This window comes from Uloborus diversus, chromosome 4 (assembly GCF_026930045.1).
Source record: "Uloborus diversus isolate 005 chromosome 4, Udiv.v.3.1, whole genome shotgun sequence".
NCBI classification, from domain to species: domain Eukaryota; kingdom Metazoa; phylum Arthropoda; class Arachnida; order Araneae; family Uloboridae; genus Uloborus; species Uloborus diversus.
The window spans coordinates 189589373-189615182 of NC_072734.1; the positions used below are offsets into that span (position 1 = coordinate 189589373).

General features: G+C 31.1%; 1 protein-coding gene across 1 annotated transcript in view; it reads left to right on the top strand.

Annotated features, from left to right (window-relative positions):
- The window catches only part of LOC129221486 (calpain clp-1-like), a 44587-nt gene that overhangs the window by 14211 nt on the left and 4566 nt on the right, over positions 1–25810 (top strand). Inside the window, exons 4-7 of the mRNA XM_054855968.1 lie at positions 13659–13833; positions 18289–18363; positions 21540–21703; positions 22770–22942. Of these exons, the coding sequence (XP_054711943.1) occupies positions 13659–13833; positions 18289–18363; positions 21540–21703; positions 22770–22942 (587 nt within the window). The remainder of the gene's footprint in view (positions 1–13658; positions 13834–18288; positions 18364–21539; positions 21704–22769; positions 22943–25810) is intronic.

A 25810-nucleotide genomic window follows, 5' to 3' on the forward strand; every position in this document is an offset into this window, starting at 1 on the left:
AAATGTTAACAATGAAAGATCACCGATTTAAGTAATTTTTTAAAAATATTGAACTTAAAAAAAAAATATTTAAAAAAATGGTTAGATCCTATGTTTTTAAGCGTGGGTTTTCAGAAAAAAATACTTTTAAAATATTGGAAACGACCCCATTGTCTTCGTACTTAAAGTTACTGGGTAGTCATTAATAATAGTTAAAGTCATATGAGACTAAAATTTCCCGAAGTGTTTTTGCACATTTTGGTGAAAAAAATTATCATGTGATCGGTAAGATTGAATAAAATTCTGCTACAATTCGCTTATAGTTTTACTTCCTCTGCCCTAGATTATTATCGAAGAGTCAATTATACTAAGTGTACAAGACTAAAAAAATAGTAATTATCAGTGAGATCCTTGCGGAATAAGTGTTGTGATATACCTACATGTTAACAAAAAAAAGTTAGCATGCTTTGAAAAAACACACTCGCACGCTTAACACAGAAATATTAAACTGCGACATTCTTAAAGCTTTGCAACCTTTGTTTGGAAAATTCGTACAAATAATAAGTTGCAATTCGCAACTCCAATAAACTATAGGGGGGCTGCAGCCAAAAGGTAAAACAAACAAATGCCACAACTTATAACTTGCTTTGACGCTTAGTGAATGACAGTCATTTTTCATCGTGTTTGTGGGAAGCTTTCTTTTCTATTCTTCTGAAATTACATTACACCACAAAAGTAGTTAATAATTGACAGTTCTGGGACAACGGAGGCGTTGAGGCGTTAACGCCTCCGTCGATTCCCACCTCCGTCGATCCCCACCTCCGTCGACCACCGCCCCCCGACCTTGGGGTTGCGCTGCCTCCCCCTCCCCACAACCGGGGCCGCCGCGAGAACCCGTAGAAGGTGATGAGGTTTTTTCGCGCGCTTTTTTTTTTTTTTTTTCGCGCATTTTTGGACTTAGAATATTTTGAACTTGTTGTCATGACAACCAGAGTTTTAGGATGGCAACTTTTAAGAACGTTCGTGGCGCCATCTATTGAGATTTTTTATTTCCAGACTTTGAATAATTTCGACGAATGGTTGTCAAGACAACCAAAGTTTCGCGAATTTAATTATTTTTATTTTACAGAGTGTTGGGAATCGAACACCCAAACTTTGAGTTAGCAAAAACGTATGCTAACCACTATGCTATATTTTCCATTACACTTTCAGTCTTAATGTGAATCTGTACCATGACAACGAATATTACAATTAAATTAATTTTAAAACCATCAGTTAATTAACTCTTTAGTACTAATCATGGCATGTCATTAACTGAATTTCAACTCATAATTGAAACTATCATCATCATTATTATTATTTTTCATAATAACAAAGTTTTCACTTAAGTAAAGATTTATTTAAATACAACCCATTCGAGATTTTAGATTTATTTCAATGCTTTGTGGACTTGAAATATATTTTAAACTTTGATTTTCTTTTTCATGCATTTCAAACTTTATCATTTTTATTTTTTCTAACTTGTTCATACATTTTGAACTTTAACGTTTTTTCCTGTCATTTAGCACTTTGATTATTTTTTTTCACTATTTTAGCGTTTTTCAATTATTTTCAGTCTTTCACTATTTTCTTAGCCTTTTAGTCTTTAACTAATTTCAAGCATTTCAGACTTAAATTATTTTTTCGTGATTTCGATTTTTTTTTTTTTAGTATATTTTAGAGTTTGATCATTTTCTCGCTTGTTTTTACTTTTTCGTTTTTTTTCCGATATTTTTAAACTTAGAAATTTTTCGCAATTAGTGACAGGAATCGAAACCTCAAATTTTTCGAAACGTTATCATGTCTTCAATTTTTGCAATCATGTCAAACTTGCAATCAATTTACTCGTAGTAGTAACTAACACTTATCATTAACAAATTTTCACGGATTTTAAAAATTAACTTAATTAATTTTTTCCAGTAAGCAAATTGCGCACTCAAGTTACATTCCAACACTGCATATACGCTTCAAGAGTTCCATTGAATTTATCACATTCCATTTAATTAACTCTAATAATTACTTTTTCATTAATACTTAACTTAATCATTTTATCATACATTTATTCCAGTTACAAAATTATGCTTAAAAGTTATTTATTTTTCTTAGCACAAGAGATATTAACATGTTCCTACTAAAATGCTTTTCACTCTAGTTTGAGTTTACTAAAATAGCAACTCATTTACGATTTAGATTCATTTAATCGTCTTTGATTCTTTTTCATTATTATTATTTTACATTATCACATACGTTATTATTTTTATACATTTATCCATTTAATTTTTCAAAATCTACAATCAATTTACTCTTCGTATTAATTAACACTTATCACTATCAAATATTTTCATGAATTTTAAAAATTATCTTCTTAAATAATTTTTTACTGTAACCAAATTTCCCACTCAAGTTATATTTTATCACTACATATGCTTTTCATGAGTTTCATTTAATTTATCGCATTTCATTTAATTAACTCTAATAATTATTTTTTATCATCGATATTTAAGTTAATCATATTTTGATTTCTTTATTATTTTTTTTCATGCAAACACTCTTGATGGAATAAAATAAAATTTTCAACTTTCATGAATTAAATCCCCTCTGACTATTTTATTTTACTTTACCATACTTTACTATTTTACTTACTGCGTTTTACTATTTATCATTCATTACAGCTTTTCCAAAATATTACTTTACAACCAACTAATTTCATTAACAGAATTTTCATTACAATTTATAAATTTCACTTTTATTTAATTATTTTTACCTACGGTAAAATTAAACACATCACATAAAAAAGTTAAACATCAATGAAGAACCCGAGAAATGTTAAAATTATAAGTCGAGTATCAAAACTTCATGTCAGCAAATTTTAAAAATAGACTTACCGAAAAATAATTTCTACTGAAATTCATTTCAAAACTTGGAATCAATTTACTCTTAGCATTAATAAACACTTATCATTAAGAAATTTTCATGGATTTTAAAAATCAACTTATTTAATTTTTTCCAGTAAGCAAATTTCGCACTCAAGTTACATTTTATCACTACATATGCTTTTCAAGAGTTTTATTGAATTTATCACATTTTATTTAATTATTTTTTGATTAGTATTAAACTTAGTCATTTTATCGCTTAGTATTTAACTTAATCATTTTCTTGCTTGTTTTTACTTTATCGTTTTTTTTCCCCCGTTATTTTTAAACTTAGAAATTTTTCACAATTAGTAACAGGAATCGAACCCACAAATTTTTCGAAACATTATCAGGTCTACAATTTTCATCCAACTAATTTATTTTAAAAACTTGCAATCAATTTACTCTTAGTAGTAATTAACACTTATCATTAATAAACTTTCACGATTTTAAAAAAATCAACTTATTTAATTTTTTTCCAGTAAGCAAATTTCGCACTCAAGTTACATTTCATCACTTTATATGCTTTTCAAGAGTTTCATTTAATTTATCACATTTTATTTAATCAACTCTATTAATTATTTTTTGATTAGTATTTAACTTAGTCATTTTATCGCATAGTGTTTTACTTTATTATTATTATTTTTTTTTCATACAAGCACTCTTGTTAGAATAAAACAAAATTTTCAACATTCATGAATTAGAATCACTTTGACTATTTCATTTTCCCAATAATATTTTACTTTAACAACTAATTTCTTTAACAAAATCGATATCATTTATTTTAGTCTTTATCCTTTTCGAACGATACATTCAAATGGACAGCTATACGTTAAAATAAGAAACTTAATCTAAATTTTGACAAATTAAGTTATAGCTAAATACTGACTAAAATTAAGTACAAAAGACTAACCTTTTTGGGGTGAAATCCCTCAAGTACCAGCTATCGCGAAGTTATTTAAAAACAGTGAATGAAATTGTAATAAGTGGATTGTTAATTATAACTCAATCTCACAAATTACAACTACATGCATGTTTTATTTGAAATCGCTGCATACGGCTGTTTGCCCATCGTCGATTTGCAGAAGGCATGCCGTGAAATCGCAAATCAACGCGGCTGTTGAAAAAAACTCCCATAATCCCAAAGAACTTCCCATCGTCCACACACATCGAGGCGAATTGAGAAAATGACTTTATCAATATTGCTATCTACCCCTTTACCGATAACAGATAACAAACCCCACGTGCGAGTATTATTCACCACCTGGCCTACGTCTTTCAAGTGATGTCACTGTTTCTGACCAATTAAAATTAGTTCACGTTTCTCAAATATCAAGCACATAGATCGACAATAGCCTGATGTCTGGTTTTCCAAACAAAATTTTAGATTTTAATTCGTAGTTTCGAATTAATTTCTTTTTCATTTCAAACTTATATAAAAAAATTTCCAGCTTGTAAGAATATTTCTTTCAAAAACAGATTTTTGATTCAAAACAGTATTTTTTCAAACTTGTAATATTTTTCTACTTAGAAAATGAAATCAAAAATTTTTGTTTTCTTTAATCATATAAAATGTTTTTAAAAAATAATTTCTCAAACTTGTAATATTTTTCCACTAATTAAAAAAAAAATCAATTTTTTTTTTTTCAATCATATAAAAATAAATTTTTATTCTTACAACAATAAATTTTTCCGCAAAAATATTTTTTTCAAATCAAAATAATAATAATAATATTTTTGTAACATATTATTTTTTTTCTTTTCAATCTTTTTTTTTTCGCAAAACTATTTTTTTTTTTTTCAAAAATTTTCAAACTTACAAAATAAAATTTTTTCAACTGAATCTTTAAACGAAATGATTTAATTAAATTTAAAACTCAATATCACTTTACTCTTAGTATTAATAACCAATAGCACTTAACCATTTACTCTTCGCACTCTAAGTATTAATTAACACACATGCATTATAAATAATAATAATAATGTTTAAGATACTTACAAATCATCCACTCAAGCTTTCAAATATCCATCTAGCATGTTATTGTTCATTCGTGTGAGGGAACTTGTAATAAAACTTTACTCATCAACCGAAATTATAAGCGAAAATATCACATTTTCAGCACTTAATATAATCCTACAATTAACAAATTGGTTTTAACTTTGAATTTAAGAAAAATAAAAACTATTACACACTTAGTAACATATCTATCGATGTATATTATTTCATGACAAATCACAAATAGGTGAGGATCTTTTATCGATCATGTGACCAACTAAGTTAAGAAAGAGCATCCTTATCTCATATGAGAATTTATAAGTCTTTAATATTTCTCTTTAATGTAAGTGTATTCATACGTACGAGTTTGTGTATGTGAATATAACTGTGTATTGTTTTCAAACCATTGACATGTTTAAGCTTTACGGTTCTAATTTTGACTTTCCACTTAGCATTAGTCGAAGTCCTTCGCATGTATTAAACTATAGAAATATCACAAAAATTATATTTTCATTCAGTCTTAATTACAAAACCATACAATAACATGAAGACAACACCGATAGTATAAAGATTACTTACAATAAAGTGCATATAAAGAATATATGTAAGAGTGATTTCAAAGTATAATCCATCAACCATATTCAACATCTCAATAAAAACACAAGTCTCTTTTAAAATGATAAACACAATTTATTCACACACACAGTAAAAGACAATTAAAAAAACTTACATCTTTAAGTAAAACTCTTCAAAACTTTCAAGCGTATTTTTAACATCGATTGCATCAAATAAATCAGACACATGACATTTTAAACATGGACTATCAACATTCAAAGTAACGAAGTCACGAGTCAAGTTTTCCCAATTAACATTAAAAAGAGCCTGTTCGAAAAAAGTGTCGAACTTCCGACCCCTTGTTAATGATTCACATCCATGCACGCTCATGTAAAAAATGAATCCATTTTTACAATCCACACATTCTTTTTTAGAAAGGTAGTTTATGTTGCATATGAGCTCATCAAATAGTCACTTACGTAGAGAATCAGCCAGTTTACTAACTTCTTGTGATGTATATGTGCTGATTTTATCACATCGACAATCACAGGGATATTTTTTCTCAATTTCCGGAAGGATGTACTCTTTTAGAGTATAAGTCATAAGTTTGTCTTTGACACTACGTGAGATACAAGGGGACGCGTAGCACAATTTGTCAATCTGGCTTTCCAAAAGTAGAACTCTATCAGGTATCAACTGGAACACTTCTCGTTTCAGTTTGAACAATCTTTGCACACTAACACAGATGTTACCATTCGCACTCGACTCTCCTTTTTTATAACAAAAGCGAAATCACGGTCTTCGATTAATTTTTTATTTATATTTTTACGTAGGCTTGAAATTAGTGATCTCCACACATCTGGTTCTAAGGAAACACCATCCTTAGTTGGTCGAAGAATACCATCTTTCCCACACGTATATCTTCTAATATGCACGCGTGTACGTTTCCGAAAAGTATTCACCTAAAGTGAAAATACAATCACCCAAGTGTATCGTATCATCAGGCTGTGGAGAAGCCTCAGTGTTCATTTTCATGTTCGTTGCATTCCATCTGTTCATCTTCAGGCTTCAAAGTTTCAGAATGATTTTCACCAGCGTTACTCATTCTTAACTCTCATAGGATTAAGAGTCACAATACTAAAACAACTTCCTGTGAACTTAAAAAATAAATCAAACTAGGTTTTAACACTAGCGGGTGAAGAAAAATCCTAAGTACATAGAATGAAATTTCACGACGTCTTTCAAAGCTCAGAATCACTCTGAAAATGATTCTCCAAACATCCACTATAAACCAATGAATATTCACTTTAACCAATGAGAAGTGTAAATAAATCTCCTGCTACTGAAGTCATAGAATATCACACGAACTTTTGAGCAGAATTGAGTTGTTTTCCACAGTATTCAGATTTTTAGAAAATGCCAACACTTTGACTTCCAACTTCATCCTGACCTACTACGAGTAATTTTAAGATGGTAGCAGGTTTTCACATCACACCGAATGTCGATGACGGTTTCGCATCTCGCGCATGACATGCTCAATCACGTGTAATTGATCATGTCAATTTGCATGAGATGCGAAACCGTCATCGGCATTCGGTGTGATGTGAAAACCTGCTACCATCTTAAAATTACTCGTAGTAGGTCAGGATGAAGTTGGAAGTCAAAGTGTTGGCATTTTCTAAAAATCTGAATACTGTGGAAAACAACTCAATTCTGCTCAAAACTTCGTGTGATATTCTATGACTTCAGTAGCAGGAGATTTATTTACACTTCTCATTGGTTAAAGTGAATATTCATTGGTTTATAGTGGATGTTTGGAGAATCATTTTCAGAGTGATTCTGAGCTTTGAAAGACGTCGTGAAATTTCATTCTATGTACTTAGGATTTTTCTTCACCCGCTAGTGTTAAAACCTAGTTTGATTTATTTTTTAAGTTCACAGGAAGTTGTTTTAGTATTGTGACTCTTAATCCTATGAGAGTTAAGAATGAGTAACGCTGGTGAAAATCATTCTGAAACTTTGAAGCCTGAAGATGAACAGATGGGATGCAACGAACATGAAAATGAACACTGAGCCTTCTCCACAGCCTGATGATACGATACACTTGGGTGATTGTATTTTCACTTTAGGTGAATACTTTTCGGAAACGTACACGCGTGCATATTAGAAGATATACGTGTGGGAAAGATGGTATTCTTCGACCAACTAAGGATGGTGTTTCCTTAGAACCAGATGTGTGGAGATCATTAATTTCAAGCCTACGTAAAAATATAAATCAAAAATTAATCGAAGACCGTGATTTCGCTTTTGTTATAAAAAAGGAGAGTCGAGTGCGAATGGTAACATCTGTGTTAGTGTGCAAAGATTGTTCAAACTGAAACGAGAAGTGTTCCAGTTGATACCTGATAGAGTTCTACTTTTGGAAAGCCAGATTGACAAATTGTGCTACGCGTCCCCTTGTATCTCACGTAGTGTCAAAGACAAACTTATGACTTATACTCTAAAAGAGTACATCCTTCCGGAAATTGAGAAAAAATATCCCTGTGATTGTCGATGTGATAAAATCAGCACATATACATCACAAGAAGTTGGTAAACTGGCTGATTCTCTACGTAAGTGACTATTTGATGAGCTCATATGCAACATAAACTACCTTTCTAAAAAAGAATGTGTGGATTGTAAAAATGGATTCATTTTTTACATGAGCGTGCATGGATGTGAATCATTAACAAGGGGTCGGAAGTTCGACACTTTTTTCGAACAGGCTCTTTTTAATGTTAATTGGGAAAACTTGACTCGTGACTTCGTTACTTTGAATGTTGATAGTCCATGTTTAAAATGTCATGTGTCTGATTTATTTGATGCAATCGATGTTAAAAATACGCTTGAAAGTTTTGAAGAGTTTTACTTAAAGATGTAAGTTTTTTTAATTGTCTTTTACTGTGTGTGTGAATAAATTGTGTTTATCATTTTAAAAGAGACTTGTGTTTTTATTGAGATGTTGAATATGGTTGATGGATTATACTTTGAAATCACTCTTACATATATTCTTTATATGCACTTTATTGTAAGTAATCTTTATACTATCGGTGTTGTCTTCATGTTATTGTATGGTTTTGTAATTAAGACTGAATGAAAATATAATTTTTGTGATATTTCTATATTTTAATACATGCGAAGGACTTCGACTAATGCTAAGTGGAAAGTCAAAATTAGAACCGTAAAGCTTAAACATGTCAATGGTTTGAAAACAATACACAGTTATATTCACATACACAAACTCGTACGTATGAATACACTTACATTAAAGAGAAATATTAAAGACTTATAAATTCTCATATGAGATAAGGATGCTCTTTCTTAACTTAGTTGGTCACATGATCGATAAAAGATCCTCACCTATTTGTGATTTGTCATGAAATAATATACATCGATAGATATGTTACTAAGTGTGTAATAGTTTTTATTTTTCTTAAATTCAAAGTTAAAACCAATTTGTTAATTGTAGGATTATATTAAGTGCTGAAAATGTGATATTTTCGCTTATAATTTCGGTTGATGAGTAAAGTTTTATTACAAGTTCCCTCACACGAATGAACAATAACATGCTAGATGGATATTTGAAAGCTTGAGTGGATGATTTGTAAGTATCTTAAACATTATTATTATTATTTATAATGCATGTGTGTTAATTAATACTTAGAGTGCGAAGAGTAAATGGTTAAGTGCTATTGGTTATTAATACTAAGAGTAAAGTGATATTGAGTTTTAAATTTAATTAAATCATTTCGTTTAAAGATTCAGTTGAAAAAATTTTATTTTGTAAGTTTGAAAATTTTTGAAAAAAAAAAAAATAGTTTTGCGAAAAAAAAAAGATTGAAAAGAAAAAAAATAATATGTTACAAAAATATTATTATTATTATTTTGATTTGAAAAAAATATTTTTGCGGAAAAATTTATTGTTGTAAGAATAAAAATTTATTTTTATATGATTGAAAAAAAAAATTGATTTTTTTTTTAATTAGTGGAAAAATATTACAAGTTTGAGAAATTATTTTTTAAAAACATTTTATATGATTAAAGAAAACAAAAATTTTTGATTTCATTTTCTAAGTAGAAAAATATTACAAGTTTGAAAAAATACTGTTTTGAATCAAAAATCTGTTTTTGAAAGAAATATTCTTACAAGCTGGAAATTTTTTTATATAAGTTTGAAATGAAAAAGAAATTAATTCGAAACTACGAATTAAAATCTAAAATTTTGTTTGGAAAACCAGACATCAGGCTATTGTCGATCTATGTGCTTGATATTTGAGAAACGTGAACTAATTTTAATTGGTCAGAAACAGTGACATCACTTGAAAGACGTAGGCCAGGTGGTGAATAATACTCGCACGTGGGGTTTGTTATCTGTTATCGGTAAAGGGGTAGATAGCAATATTGATAAAGTCATTTTCTCAATTCGCCTCGATGTGTGTGGACGATGGGAAGTTCTTTGGGATTATGGGAGTTTTTTTCAACAGCCGCGTTGATTTGCGATTTCACGGCATGCCTTCTGCAAATCGACGATGGGCAAACAGCCGTATGCAGCGATTTCAAATAAAACATGCATGTAGTTGTAATTTGTGAGATTGAGTTATAATTAACAATCCACTTATTACAATTTCATTCACTGTTTTTAAATAACTTCGCGATAGCTGGTACTTGAGGGATTTCACCCCAAAAAGGTTAGTCTTTTGTACTTAATTTTAGTCAGTATTTAGCTATAACTTAATTTGTCAAAATTTAGATTAAGTTTCTTAATTTAACGTATAGCTGTCCATTTGAATGTATCGTTCGAAAAGGATAAAGACTAAAATAAATGATATCGATTTTGTTAAAGAAATTAGTTGTTAAAGTAAAATATTATTGGGAAAATGAAATAGTCAAAGTGATTCTAATTCATGAATGTTGAAAATTTTGTTTTATTCTAACAAGAGTGCTTGTATGAAAAAAAAAATAATAATAATAAAGTAAAACACTATGCGATAAAATGACTAAGTTAAATACTAATCAAAAAATAATTAATAGAGTTGATTAAATAAAATGTGATAAATTAAATGAAACTCTTGAAAAGCATATAAAGTGATGAAATGTAACTTGAGTGCGAAATTTGCTTACTGGAAAAAAATTAAATAAGTTGATTTTTTTAAAATCGTGAAAGTTTATTAATGATAAGTGTTAATTACTACTAAGAGTAAATTGATTGCAAGTTTTTAAAATAAATTAGTTGGATGAAAATTGTAGACCTGATAATGTTTCGAAAAATTTGTGGGTTCGATTCCTGTTACTAATTGTGAAAAATTTCTAAGTTTAAAAATAACGGGAAAAAAAAAACGATAAAGTAAAAACAAGCAAGAAAATGATTAAGTTAAATACTAAGCGATAAAATGACTAAGTTTAATACTAATCAAAAAATAATTAAATAAAATGTGATAAATTCAATAAAACTCTTGAAAAGCATATGTAGTGATAAAATGTAACTTGAGTGCGAAATTTGCTTACTGGAAAAAATTAAATAAGTTGATTTTTAAAATCCATGAAAATTTCTTAATGATAAGTGTTTATTAATGCTAAGAGTAAATTGATTCCAAGTTTTGAAATGAATTTCAGTAGAAATTATTTTTCGGTAAGTCTATTTTTAAAATTTGCTGACATGAAGTTTTGATACTCGACTTATAATTTTAACATTTCTCGGGTTCTTCATTGATGTTTAACTTTTTTATGTGATGTGTTTAATTTTACCGTAGGTAAAAATAATTAAATAAAAGTGAAATTTATAAATTGTAATGAAAATTCTGTTAATGAAATTAGTTGGTTGTAAAGTAATATTTTGGAAAAGCTGTAATGAATGATAAATAGTAAAACACAGTAAGTAAAATAGTAAAGTATGGTAAAGTAAAATAAAATAGTCAGAGGGGATTTAATTCATGAAAGTTGAAAATTTTATTTTATTCCATCAAGAGTGTTTGCATGAAAAAAAAAATAAAATAAAATAAAGAAATCAAAATATGATTAACTTAAATATCGATGATAAAAAATAATTATTAGAGTTAATTAAATGAAATGCGATAAATTAAATGAAACTCATGAAAAGCATATGTAGTGATAAAATATAACTTGAGTGGGAAATTTGGTTACAGTAAAAAATTATTTAAGAAGATAATTTTTAAAATTCATGAAAAAATTTGATAGTGATAAGTGTTAATTAATACGAAGAGTAAATTGATTGTAGATTTTGAAAAATTAAATGGATAAATGTATAAAAATAATAACGTATGTGATAATGTAAAATAATAATAATGAAAAAGAATCAAAGACGATTAAATGAATCTAAATCGTAAATGAGTTGCTATTTTAGTAAACTCAAACTAGAGTGAAAAGCATTTTAGTAGGAACATGTTAATATCTCTTGTGCTAAGAAAAATAAATAACTTTTAAGCATAATTTTGTAACTGGAATAAATGTATGATAAAATGATTAAGTTAAGTATTAATGAAAAAGTAATTATTAGAGTTAATTAAATGGAATGTGATAAATTCAATGAAACTCTTGAAGCGTATATGCAGTGTTGGAATGTAACTTGAGTGCGCAATTTGCTTACTGAAAAAAATTAATTAAGTTAATTTTTAAAATCCGTGAAAATTTGTTAATGATAAGTGTTAATTACTACTACGAGTAAATTGATTGCAAGTTTGACATGATTGCAAAAATTGAAGACATGATAACGTTTCGAAAAATTTGAGGTTTCGATTCCTGTCACTAATTGCGAAAAATTTCTAAGTTTAAAAATATCGGAAAAAAACGAAAAAGTAAAAACAAGCGAGAAAATGATCAAACTCTAAAATATACTAAAAAAAAATCGAAATCACGAAAAAATAATTTAAGTCTGAAATGCTTGAAATTAGTTAAAGACTAAAAGGCTAAGAAAATAGTTAAAGACTGAAAATAATTGAAAAACGCTAAAATAGTGAAAAAAAATAATCAAAGTGCTAAATGACAGGAAAAAACGTTAAAGTTCAAAATGTATGAACAAGTTAGAAAAAATAAAAATGATAAAGTTTGAAATGCATGAAAAAGAAAATCAAAGTTTAAAATATATTTCAAGTCCACAAAGCATTGAAATAAATCTAAAATCTCGAATGGGTTGTATTTAAATAAATCTTTACTTAAGTGAAAACTTTGTTATTATGAAAAATAATAATAATGATGATGATAGTTTCAATTATGAGTTGAAATTCAGTTAATGACATGCCATGATTAGTACTAAAGAGTTAATTAACTGATGGTTTTAAAATTAATTTAATTGTAATATTCGTTGTCATGGTACAGATTCACATTAAGACTGAAAGTGTAATGGAAAATATAGCATAGTGGTTAGCATACGTTTTTGCTAACTCAAAGTTTGGGTGTTCGATTCCCAACACTCTGTAAAATAAAAATAATTAAATTCGCGAAACTTTGGTTGTCTTGACAACCATTCGTCGAAATTATTCAAAGTCTGGAAATAAAAAATCTCAATAGATGGCGCCACGAACGTTCTTAAAAGTTGCCATCCTAAAACTCTGGTTGTCATGACAACAAGTTCAAAATATTCTAAGTCCAAAAATGCGCGAAAAAAAAAAAAAGCGCGCGAAAAAACCTCATCACCTTCTACGGGTTCTCGCGGCGGCCCCGGTTGTGGGGAGGGGGAGGCAGCGCAACCCCAAGGTCGGGGGGCGGTGGTCGACGGAGGTGGGAATCGACGGAGGTGGGAATCGACGGAGGCGTTAACGCCTCAACGCCTCCGTTGTCCCAGAACTGTCAATTATTAACTACTCACAAACTGTCTGAAGCCTGTAATTTACCCCAAAGAAAACACGTGGAATGGAATGTTTAACCTTTTTCTTTAGTACAATTAATCACCGCATGGTAGCGTATTCGAGCTCTGGAGCTGCGAATAAAATATGAGCATAATTTTCCCACACAGAATATCAGGCTTTTTCGGTATCATAAATAGGGTTTTCACTAACTAATTTTCCAACTAATCACTATAAATTATTTCATATTTCATGGAAAGGACTGTTCTGCTGGTTTTGCAGAATACTTTTATGTGAAACCCTTAAAAGATTGCTTTATAACCTTTTTTTCTTTTGCAGATTCTATTGCGGTTATGGCAACCTCCAAGGTGGAAAAACTTCTCAAACCTTACAAGATCTTACTGGAGGAGTAGCACAGAACTTTCGAATAGCGGACCATGAGCCTTCAGTTATGTTCCAAACTGTGAACAGTTGCGTTACTCGTTCAACCCTGCTAGCTGCTAGCATACAAACGGTGAGAGAACACAAACTGTTGTTGAACCATTGCACTCGAAGTTTTCTTTTTTTTCCACCAGTTTTAACTCTGAGCTCAAATTGATTCTCTAGGAACTCAACTTTCATTGTCGTTCAATTTTTTATTCCTCCCATTTTTTTTATTACTTCCTTTTACAAAGAAGGAAGTATTGTATTCGCGAAAAAAATTTCACTCAAAAATCGGCTTTAATTTCCATTTTGCTCACCTCCGAATAAATGTTGAGTTAATTTTTCAACCCGACCACGCGTGGATATATACCTAGGAACGTACAGACACCCGAAATATCCATTTTGACCATCCCCGAGTTAATTACAACGAGTTTTCTCGTGACGTCTGTATGTACGTATGTATGTGCGCATGTGTGTATGTGTGTATGTATCTCGCATAACTCAAAAACGGTACTTCCTAGAAAGTTTAAATTTGGTACGTGGACTTCTAGTGGGGTCTAGTGGTGCACCTTCCCTTTTGGTTGCATTTGGATGTTCCTAAGGGGCTCTTTTGCCCCTTTTTGGAAGGAAATCATTGTTAATTTCGATGTAAACTCAAGTGTTGTTATAATTTGGCGGACACTTGGCGATATATCGCCAGTATTTTGGTCGCCAAGTTTTGTCGCCAACTTGGCGATTTTTTTTTTTAAATCTAGTTTTGATTTAGCCACTGTTGGTGATATTCAGAGACTAAACGATTGAATCACATTAAAATTGCCAATAATGGGAAAATGCCATTAAATTGGAGTAAAAGGAAGTCATGTGATGCACACATCAGGCTCGTTTTAATTTTTATTTATAGCAGCAGCACTTGAACATCGAATTTATTGACTAGAGTGCACTCAGCACACATGAAGAAAGGGTAAAATATAAAAATGCAACACAAGGTAAAATACAAAAGGTAAACTATGAAAATGTAAAATGTAACAAGTGAAAGATAAAATGTAAATTTTTTGAACAAAACTTTATCAGTTAAAAAATCATTACTTGCTATAAATGCGAAGAAGAAAACATGGAACAAAATTTGTTTCTTAAGCCATAAATTAGTTAATAAATATTACTGTCAACAATAGGATTCGACGAGTGCCTCAAGATCTCATTTGCCCAGATTTCGAAGATGGAATATTATCTTTTAAGCCAAAAAGAGGAAATCGAATTTATCTCTAACAACGGATTTATTCTTCATGGTCGAAAATATTTCCTCTGGTTTCTTTCCGCTCTAACAAACTATAACCAAGGTCAAAATGTTGAAAATGCTTTGCGAAGTAAAGTATATCACTGGAACTGGGGAAGCTATTTCGTGGGAATTTTATGATTAAAAACGGATTATTTTTCTTTCTTATTTATAGATTCAATAGCTTTATAATTTACTTTTTGTATTTTACCTTGTTGCATTTTTATATTTTACTTTCCCTTCATGTGTGCTGAGTGCGCTCTGTGCACTCTAGTCAATAAATCTTATGTTCAAGTGCTACTGCTAAAAAAAAAATAGTAATTTGAATTTTGACCTCTTGAATTCAAATTATGTTTTTCGCAATCACGAGTGTGTGTGTGTATGTAGGCGTGTGTGTTTATGTGTGTGTGGGGGGGTATGTGTGTTTGTGTGTAGGGGTTATGTGTATGTTTGATAAAAACATTGTACTGCAGTATGATTTAATTTTACATGAATATCTATGACATCTCATGAACACAATAAGTACCAAAAAATTGTAATACACAAAAATACACTCAAGGACGTTTTGAACTATAGCAGGAAATAAACTTTATCAATGCAGTGAAACCTGTATAAGTTGACCATTTGCAATGCAATACTTCGCAGTGGTCAACTTAAGCAGGTGGTCAACTTATAGAGGTTAAATTATATGATATAGATCTAATTCTGTGCCTGAAAATACCGGTCAACTTAGACAGGTGGTCAACTTAACAAGTTTTACTGTACTATCATTTCCTATTATCCGAGCCCAAACACATAGTCTTTTTTTTTTTCATTTATTAAAATTCGATATACTGCTTGCCGCATTCCCTTCTGATTTCACACCTACTTCCCATTATTAGGCCATTCCACGGAAAATGGTCATTTTGTCCCGCACGTGACGCTTCATACAGTTCATTAAAAGTAATAATTTAAAAGGGTAATGAACAAAATTTTGTTGCTTTAGAAATCGCAAACATATGTGCGACTTCTTAAGCAAAAACTTTCGTTATTACCTTTTAAAATTATTTCTTTTTTATGAAATATAGGAACGTCACTTGCGGTAAAAAATGACCGTTTTCAGTGGACTGGCAGTATATATAACTATTTTTCCCTACGGTTTAAATTACAGTTGAATCTCCGTATATCGAACTTCCACATATCGAAATTTTCTATATCTCGAAATCCGAGCAAATTTCCCTCTTCATTACATAGAAAAAGTGTTTCTATATATCGAAAAAATCTCTATATATCGAAAAAAAATTTCAGACATTCGTAGATCTTTTTTCTACATTAGACTGTTTGTCTCATGAAAAATAAAGGTTAGGGAAGAAAATTATGTTCATTTACGGTTGCTATGAAACTCATAAGGAATCTGGGGTTGAGGGGTGTGTAGATACAGTAGGTCGTTGTTCCGTTCTGGAGTTCTTAAATTTCCTGAAGTTGATTTCAAATCTTAGTTGTAACCAGTAACACTGTCAAATCAGTTTCATGTTATCCCTTTTGTCTGTTGATTATCTTTCCTAGTCTTTTTAGCTTCAGTGAAAATCATTCAAGTTAAATAGATTGATTTTTTACTTTTCTCTCGATTACATTGTCAAAACGGAAATCCCATAATGTTGCAGTTCAAGTAGAATTGCTAAAGAATGAAGATGCATGAAGGCGCAAAAATTTAATATCTAATAATTTTTGAATTATTAACTTTCATTTAATGCGATGCTCGTATAAATTAGAAATTGAGTTTCATACACAAAAATTAGCTTTTATTTTAATGTTTTAGAAGATTTCTGTGATAAACTAAGATTGTTTCTATATACCGAAATTTCTACGTATCGAATTTTTTTCCGGCAATTTGTTACTTCGATATATGGAGGTCCGACTGTATTATTTCCCAACGAATGAAGTACGTTTCCTTTGTGTTAGAACCTTAGCTTTCAAAACCTACAATTCGTTTCGTCATTTTTATATTAATAGAGCAAAAATATTAAGTAAGGCAAATCGCAGACAACAGGAGGTTGACTTTGGATGTCCCGCGCGGGAAGCCTACAAATAAAATAAAGTTTAAAACAACAAAGTTGTTTACAAAAAATAATATTGTGTCAGGAGTATCTTTATGTTAAATGTAAAGATTAAAAAATGTGCTTAGTCCTGTTTAATTAAAATATTATGATCTGCTGCAAAATGATGGTGAAATTATTGAGCCGGATTATCCCGCAAGTGACGGTAGATTGACCCTATGGCGACCCTTCCATCATATCGACCGATGCATGAAGTCTCGTTTGCAATTCCATAGATGAAACGTTATTTTGCTGTCCGTTAGAACGTCCAAACAAAAACGCTCATTCCAGTATGGCGTACAAAATTATTTTAAACTTATTTGTAAATCTCAAGATTATCTATTCGAAAAATAATATTTAACAGTTCTATGTTTCTAAAGGTAAACTATTTCCATTTAAAGAATGATGATGATGCAAAGGTCGTAGAATTGAGGAGAATCGTACGCAAACAAAAGACATTATGATTTTTTTCCCCTCAAATAACTTATAAGTAGTAAACTTCTCCGTTAACAAAATAAGAGGAGAAACTAATATTTTAATGAACAAAAAGCAAAAATTGCGAACATAGTAGAATCAAACTATGATAATTAAAGTAAAAACAACTAATTGCTGTCAATGGATTTAAGTGCACTTTGCAACTAAATATTACTTTAAACTTATTTTAAAGTTTTGCTGAATTTATGAGCAGTATATATTCTTTTGTACCCCTAATTATTCTTTATTCTATTAATATTTTGAAAATGATATGTAACTTGCAAAAAATGTTCTAGTACTTTTAACTGTTATTAAAAAATATGAAATTGCCCTGTAGCGACCTCTCGTTATAGCGTCCGGTTTTGTCTGGACGACAGGGGTCGTTGTAACGAACGTCGACTGTACTACCATTAGAAAGCTCCAGAACTTTACTATGCTGTAACATCATCTGTTATTGAACTACTAACTGCATCAGATAAAAGTGACTTGGCTATTATAAAACACAAGATACTTTGCTTTGGGGGATCATGTATCCTGATCTCACACCCTGCGAGTTTTACTTGCAAGGGTTAGGGAAAGATAATGCTTACGTACCGCTTCTTCCCACAGATTTGAATGACTACGAATCCTTATCACAGTGGGCTACCATATATAAGGCTCCAAATGCTGCAACAAGCATTGATATCATTACGAGTAACTAAATGTACTTTTTCCATTTTTACAGGATCAGCGTCTACCTGTACGACTACGGAATGGATTAGTCACACAACATGCGTATAGTATCACAGGACTTGCTAGGGTAAGCGAGTTTATATTTCATTATAAAGTGTTCTTCATTATTTAAATGAACTATGGAGTAGATTTTTTTTTAAATGCTCTTTTAGTACAAACACAACGTATACGTTTCAATGACAGTTTAAAATTACTACTGAGATAATAATATGACAATCATTGCAATGCATCACCAGTAGAAGAAAAGGTAGAATTTTGAAAAAAATCATACCAAGGATTCATAAAGATTTTAATAAGGTTTTAAACTAAGTTTGTTAAGGAGTTTGACCTTTCTTAATTATTATTTAACTGGTAAGTAGGAAAAATTAAAAACTTCACTTACCCATTTTGAATTTTTTTGAAAATCCTTTTTGCATACGAAACATTCAAGCTTGAATAACGAATATTTAGGTACGGGCATTCTTCTTCAGATTTTTCAGAACAGACATACATCCAAGTTATAAGTCAAAATTCTTTTATTCAGTTCCCACTTAATAAATATCTTTATCGTATCTGTTCCTCGAATTCTATGAGAAGGGTGGAAGCTGTAATAACTACTCTAAGTTTAATGGTCACCATCTAACAGCAATGCAAGAGTAAGAATTCATAAGATTCTAAGGGGTCTGAAAAACTTCTTTGCGGTTGCTCGCAATTCGTGCAACTTAATTTCTTGTTTAGGTACTTACGTATAATACCGTTGACCATAAATCTTGCCAGACTTGGGTGTGAGTTTTAATATTTTATTTAGGGTAACGACCCCAGTAATTGGCCCTTTAAGAGTTAATCCGAAAACTTACCTCTGTGTTCATTACTTAGAAAACAAATATTCACTTGTAAATATTTTTGTATTAAAGAATGCACATCTGAGCATCTATTTAGTTCACTAAAATCAAAATTATTTGAATTGATATTTTTATAAAAAAAATATATATATATAAAAAGTTACCAAAATCACCAGTAATTGGCACCTGATACACCAGTGTATGACACCTTGTAATCCAGTGATTGGCACACGTTAAAAAAACTGGAAAATCACTTTATTTTTCACTTTTAGATGACATACAAATATTATTATCATAAAAAACATAATTTATGTTAATTTAAAGTAGGTAATTTTACATAAATCAATGTTAAATTACACATCTTGACGATGAAAAAGTATTTAAGAGAAATAAAAAAATATTGGAGTGTTTCACGGGGGAAAATATCGAGATTACTGCTGTTTCATTAGTCGGTATGCAGTTTACATGGGTGCCCACCTAGGCAGGAGAGGTGGGGGTTCAGGGCGCAAATTGCGCCATTAAAATTTTTAGGGAGTTTGTTTTTAAGGGTATTTTTCTCATTTGGGGGTCTCTTGCTTTCAGAAGGGGGGGGGCTCCATGATATTGAGGGGGTGCGACCTTGCCCTTATGGGGGGGGGCACCCCTGCCGTTTCGATTTTACGAATTATAGCTCTTTCCACAGAAAAATGAACATTAACCCGATGATTCTAAAGGACCATAAAAAATTACCCTATTCTCTACAGCCCTAATGTCTGACTAATGGCCAAACATACTTGTTTTCTATTGTTTCTCTTAAAAATTTAACAGTATATTCTGTAGGATTCAAATCAATAGTAGAACCCATATAATATAGTCGCTGCAAAAGTATCAGAAATGAAACTAGTGACATATTGCACAACACATTAGTGTTAATAGGCACAAGTGCCAATTACTGGAGACTAGCAAAACTGAAGCAGCACCACTAAATGGCATCCATCACTATTTCAAAAATCCAAAAAGGGAAAAAACTGTATTTCTACCCACTCAAAGTAACACCTTTCAACTAAATAAAACTTTTGACAACGAAAATTTAAAATATATTTTAAGTCTGGTTTTAATGGATTGATTCGCATGCTTCCCTTAAGCCAGAGAAGAAGCTTTTGCAACAAAAATGGCTGATTTGACAGAAGCCACAATGGTTTATTTTTCCTATACACTGCTACCATTTAGTAACATGAATTGAAGTTGTAATCTTTAAAGTAAATGTACATTCAGTTGGTATATAGCTTTCTACTTTTAAAAGATCGGATACGAATCTTATTTTTGGACATTTTTGTTGGAAGTGCCAATCACTGGTAACCTGCCTATTACTGGGGGTGTTACCCTATTTGTTTATTTTTTTATTTATATTTTGGCGATTCTGAAAGTCGCCAGTCTGAATCCAGTCATTTAAAAAATGACCTCCGTAATGAAGCTTTTTAGAGCGGTTTCAAATGTCGCTGTAATTGAACTAGTTTCGCAAAGTTTTAGTAATGGGGTTCTATGGCACGAGTTTAAGTATCGCCAATCTCGCTCTAAGCATTTTTAGAAGCTTTCAGCAATGAGCGTGTTCCCGAGATTTTAAAAGGTGCTTAATCACATTGATTATTCAGCCGCTGTTATTGATCTGACGAAAATGTCGCTGGGATAATGCATATGCAAACGTATTTTTCTAACTATTGTTTGAAATATGCTTATTCGAAACCAACGTCTGTACAAAGCCTGGCAAACCCAAGTAAGAATTCTGAACCGCGTTCTTACAACTAAACTCCGGATCAGGTGTCACATTGAAGAGAAGTTTGATTAGCTTCCATTTCTTTTTGGATAAGTAAAAATAAGCAAGCTGTCTAAAGGGATTCAGAAACAAAATAAAGTTTTATCAGTTCAAATAATAAGTTTAATGCTCTTGAAATTATTTCAGTGTGCCGCACAAAAAGCTGATATAAGTTAGATCAAATAATACGAATATGTCACCATCTTCCAAGGAATTGTAGTATGAAATTTCAAAATGCATATTGTTAATTTAACAAGATGCTTTTAAATCTAAATTTTGACTTGAAGTTTAAAGACCTGTTCTAAAATTTAAAAATATAATGAAGTACTTTGAAAGACCTTTCGAAATCTGAAAACTTAATCTTAAATTTTAAAATATTTGCCAAAACCTTAAAATATTGCATGAAATTCAAAAAAAAAAAAACTTGTCTGTAGATTAAGAATATATTAAAAAATAAACAACATCACTCCACCTCTGCTATGTTATGTGAAATATGTCTTCAAAAAATATATAAAACTAGCTGTGAGTACAGTTACAGTGCCTTAAACTATGAAACAAAAGATGAAATGTGAAAGAAAGAGTCCATTTATTTTTCATTTTTTTGTTCGTAATACATAGAACACGTTACAGGTACGGACTCGAAGTGGAGAAGTTCCTTTAATTCGACTGAGGAATCCTTGGGGCAAAGGAGAATGGAACGGACCTTGGAGCGATCGCTCCTGGGAGTGGGACAGTCTTCCAGAGCGAGATCAAGAACTTCTCAGCTGCAGAATCAGAAATGATGGAGAATTTTGGTAAGTAAAATTATATCATAATAATAATGGCTTGAATACTGTTTAAAAAAATGTTTAAAATTTTATTTAAACTGTTTAATGCACCTCTCTTCTTCCATGCTGTTAATCATGCAATCAGCTACCCAAACCAAATATGTTCATATTTTTCTAACCAATCTTAATCTGTCATAGCCAAATTTGCATCCACTTGCATAAGATGTCTGGTATTTAGTCTTGTTTCAAACCAAAACCAAACGCTTTACCCTCAAGGGTACTAAGTTTTTACACTTAGATGACTATTGATTCCGTTATTTAACGGTAGACATATTTAAGCATACACAAAATTTTGAGAATATCAAGTTTGGATAAACTTGCTACCCTCTTTTCGAACCCTAAATGAAAAAAAAAAGTTTCTGTTCTTCACTGCCTTTTTTACTCGAAAATTTCAAGTTAATTTGTACCGACTGAGTTGATGATTTGTCATTTTTGTCATGCATTGTACTTTAGTTTTATTGTGCAAGCTTGCAAATTTGGTTTCCGCTAAACATTAAAAGCACGCAAAAAAAAAAAAAAAAAAAAAAAAAATCACTATTGCTAGCGTGGAATCCAAAACGTGCTTCTTTAAAGACTTCACTCAATTTTGCAGCTATTGCTCCTTACTTTTCCATGAAACTTTAAATGAAAACACATTTCTGATATACTGCATAACTTTTCTCTCATAATTGAGCTGTCAAAAGAGGTAGTGGGAAAAGTATGTTATGCAGGCAGTAAGTATAGCTTGCAATGATTTGTGATCACGTGGAGAGAACGCAGTAGGTATGCATCCATTTTTGAAAAATTTTGATGAGGCAGTTTTTTTATTTCGTGGATGACTCTTTAATAGGGGTAGAAAGTAGCTTTTACTAATCTTACTAATAAATTAAGACAGAAAAAGAAAAATTTTATAAATAGTCTTACTATTAGACTTTAAAGTATCTACAAGTACCTACCACTGGGAAAGGAAGTAAGCAGGCAATCAAGAAATAAAAACTAAATCATGCCAAAAAAAAAAACTTTTTCTTGTCTAATGCATGTTTTGGCTCTTCAGGATGTCTTTTGAAGACTTTCTTCGAAACTTCACATTCCTGGATCTACTCCACGTGGGGCCTGATGATTGGATGTTAGAGCCCGCCATGCACAGCAAGAGGCCATGGAGGGCCGTGCTGGCCCGAAGACGCTGGCGCGTTGGCTTCAACGCTGGAGGCGGCCCGCAGTGCAAAGGTAAGACCTGCACTTCCGACGCTGATAGCGGAAACGTATTTTCAGCAGTTTTCAACTATGAAAACGAACATTTCTATTCTTTAGATTTTTACTTTAATCAGGAAGAGCACTTTAAAATAGTTAAAATTCAGATTAAGTTGAAATTCATCATTTAAAAACCTTTTTCACATTTGATGCAGTGAGAAGCAAAGGGACGAAGTGGCAAAATTAAAAATTTGGAGATAATCAGTACAAATAGTAGGTGAACCCCCTCCTATGTCTTGGGGCAAGAGATGGTATTAGTAGCCCTGGTAGGTTATCCGGTATACATCTTGATTTAGAAAAAAAAATTAATGAACGTCTACCTAGGATCTGATGTTTAAACGCGTTTTACTCAAAACTTCCAAAATGTCCACTTGCATCCATTTGCTTCTCACTGCCTCACTTGGGGTAAATATTTGAACTTGGTAGAAGGGAGATGTGATTTTAGATTACGCAAATAAAAGCAAAAATGTTGATGAATCTTCTTGAAAATGTGTACCAAAGTTGGCAAGTTCACTTACTTAATCTGTGTCTGTAGCCCATAAAACCTAACATCTTTTACATTCAATCGGACCTACAACTTAAAGTATATTCCTGGCCTCGGCCTGGAACATGATCATGAGAAGTTTCACCGGAGGCCGATAACATTCATGTTATGATCGGAGCTCTAACTCGAACCCATGACATAACCTCTACCAAATTATATCAATGTGTGATTTTTTATATGATTTTCTGTCTTGTGTGGGGTGTTTTTTAATTCATGTACGAATGTTTTTTCGGCAATCCGTTTTTTCCGTTTACGATGACTTTCAGGAGATGTTAAAAACTACTAGATGCTAAAAATAAAAATGATAACAACATATTTCCATATTCTTTACTAATACACCGTTAAAAATTCAGGAAGATTTTCTGGTAATTGTTACTATAAAATGGTGGACTTACAGCATCGCTGATTTTTACGGTAATTTATACCGGAGAAATAAGCGATCCCAGCGCCAATTGGCTGCTGTGGCCTACCGAGTAAACCGTAAAATTTTACAGTAACATTAGATTTTTACGGTAATAGTTACTGGCAACATGGATGCCAGTAACAATTACCGTAAATTTTCCGGAAAATTTTTAACAGTGTAGTTTTCACATTTCATACCTTTATCTTCAACTCTCCTTTCAAATTCATATTTAAATGTGGGATTTCGTTTTCGAGTATGCTTTGAATTCAAGAGAAAATTTTTCGCTTTAATTTTGTGTTTAATGCTCTTCATTAGATATCTACGGAAATTCTAGCAGTCCGTTGCCAAAACTATCGCTTTCTGTTCGGATTGTTGGAGGATTTTCACTGCGATCTCAAAAATTCGCGGGGTCATTAATGATGATCAAGGAGTAGTAAATTATACACTACTAGGTCAACCAGGAGACATCAAGTCTTTCATAAACCAGCGTAAAGAAAAAAAAGTCTTTTTTTTTTTTTTTTTTACTAAGAGGCCCCTACTAGTGACATACCGTTGCAAATTGCCATAATCAGTCTCCTCTGTGGGTGGCCTAACCATGACCGCAAAGCACACTGGTAGACCACCAAAAGTTCTGAGTCTAACTGATCATTTGCCGAAAGTCAAAATCTGTGTGATTCTTTCTATGGCAGATTTTTCACCTCGTGGTAGCGGCTCTTGTTGATATAAACTTGCCCGACCTCATATTTAGATAACGTATGCGATTAGCGAGAACTTAGTAGATGGTTGTTTTAGAAAGAAGAAAAATGGCTACTCATAACTACATCATTATTCCTTTGCTACAATTACTACCATTTTCCTGTCCAATGAGACTCAGTAATGCTGTGAATGTGTAAAAAAAAATCCCCAATGAAAAAATAAGCATAACTTCAATGTACTTCCATTTGAAAAAAAGATAACTTTAAGGAAATTATTATTATTATTTTTTTTTAACTTAAGAAAATTATATTGAATGTACTTGTAGTTTTATATTCCTCGTTCATAAAACTTAAAGATTTTAATTCGTGCATTCCGTCAAAAATTTGATATATGTTTAAAAACTTTGATTGTGTTCATAATTGTATTATGAATTCTCAGCCGTATGCTTTATGTCGTTACTAGCAAAAATACCCGGCGTTGCCTGGGTCAGTAATAATTATGAGAAACAATTGCTACTTTCTTTCGTTTTCTGTTTTAACTGAAAGAACTCAAAACACACCGCTTTGACGTGATTAAAAATCGAGCTTCGTCCTCACCCATAAAAGTAAAATAAGAATAAGTATAAAAAACAAAATAGTATTTAGTTAGAAACGATAGCACGACATTTAAGCATATACAAATTTAAAGAATTTCCAAAATATGAACTAAAAAAACAAATATCACCAAAAAAACCGTGCGCTTTATTTATTTAATTAAATAGTACACACACACACACTCACAAAAAAAAAAAAAAAAATCTAGTATGTTTCCCCAAGTGTGCAAACAGTAGAGTTTCCAAATATTTAAATGACTTTAAATTCATGTTTGCTTTGGAGAAGCCTTGATTCAAAATTTTCATTATGATTACTATTAATATTGCTGTTGTTAGGCAACGGATTTTTGTAACAATGGGTTTTATATTTAATCATTTATGGGGAGATTACACGAAATTTACTGTTTTCCTCCATAACTTTTTAAAACTAAGTTTTTTAGCAATAAATTATAGCCTAAGTTGCTCCCTGATAATGTAGCTATCTATGGTGAAAAAATGGTTAAAATCCGTCCCGTAGTTTTGAAGTTTACCCCGGACATCCGGACAGAAGTAGCCTTTTATGTATAAAGATCAGCTAAAACTGCACACAGTTACTATCAAATGTATTAA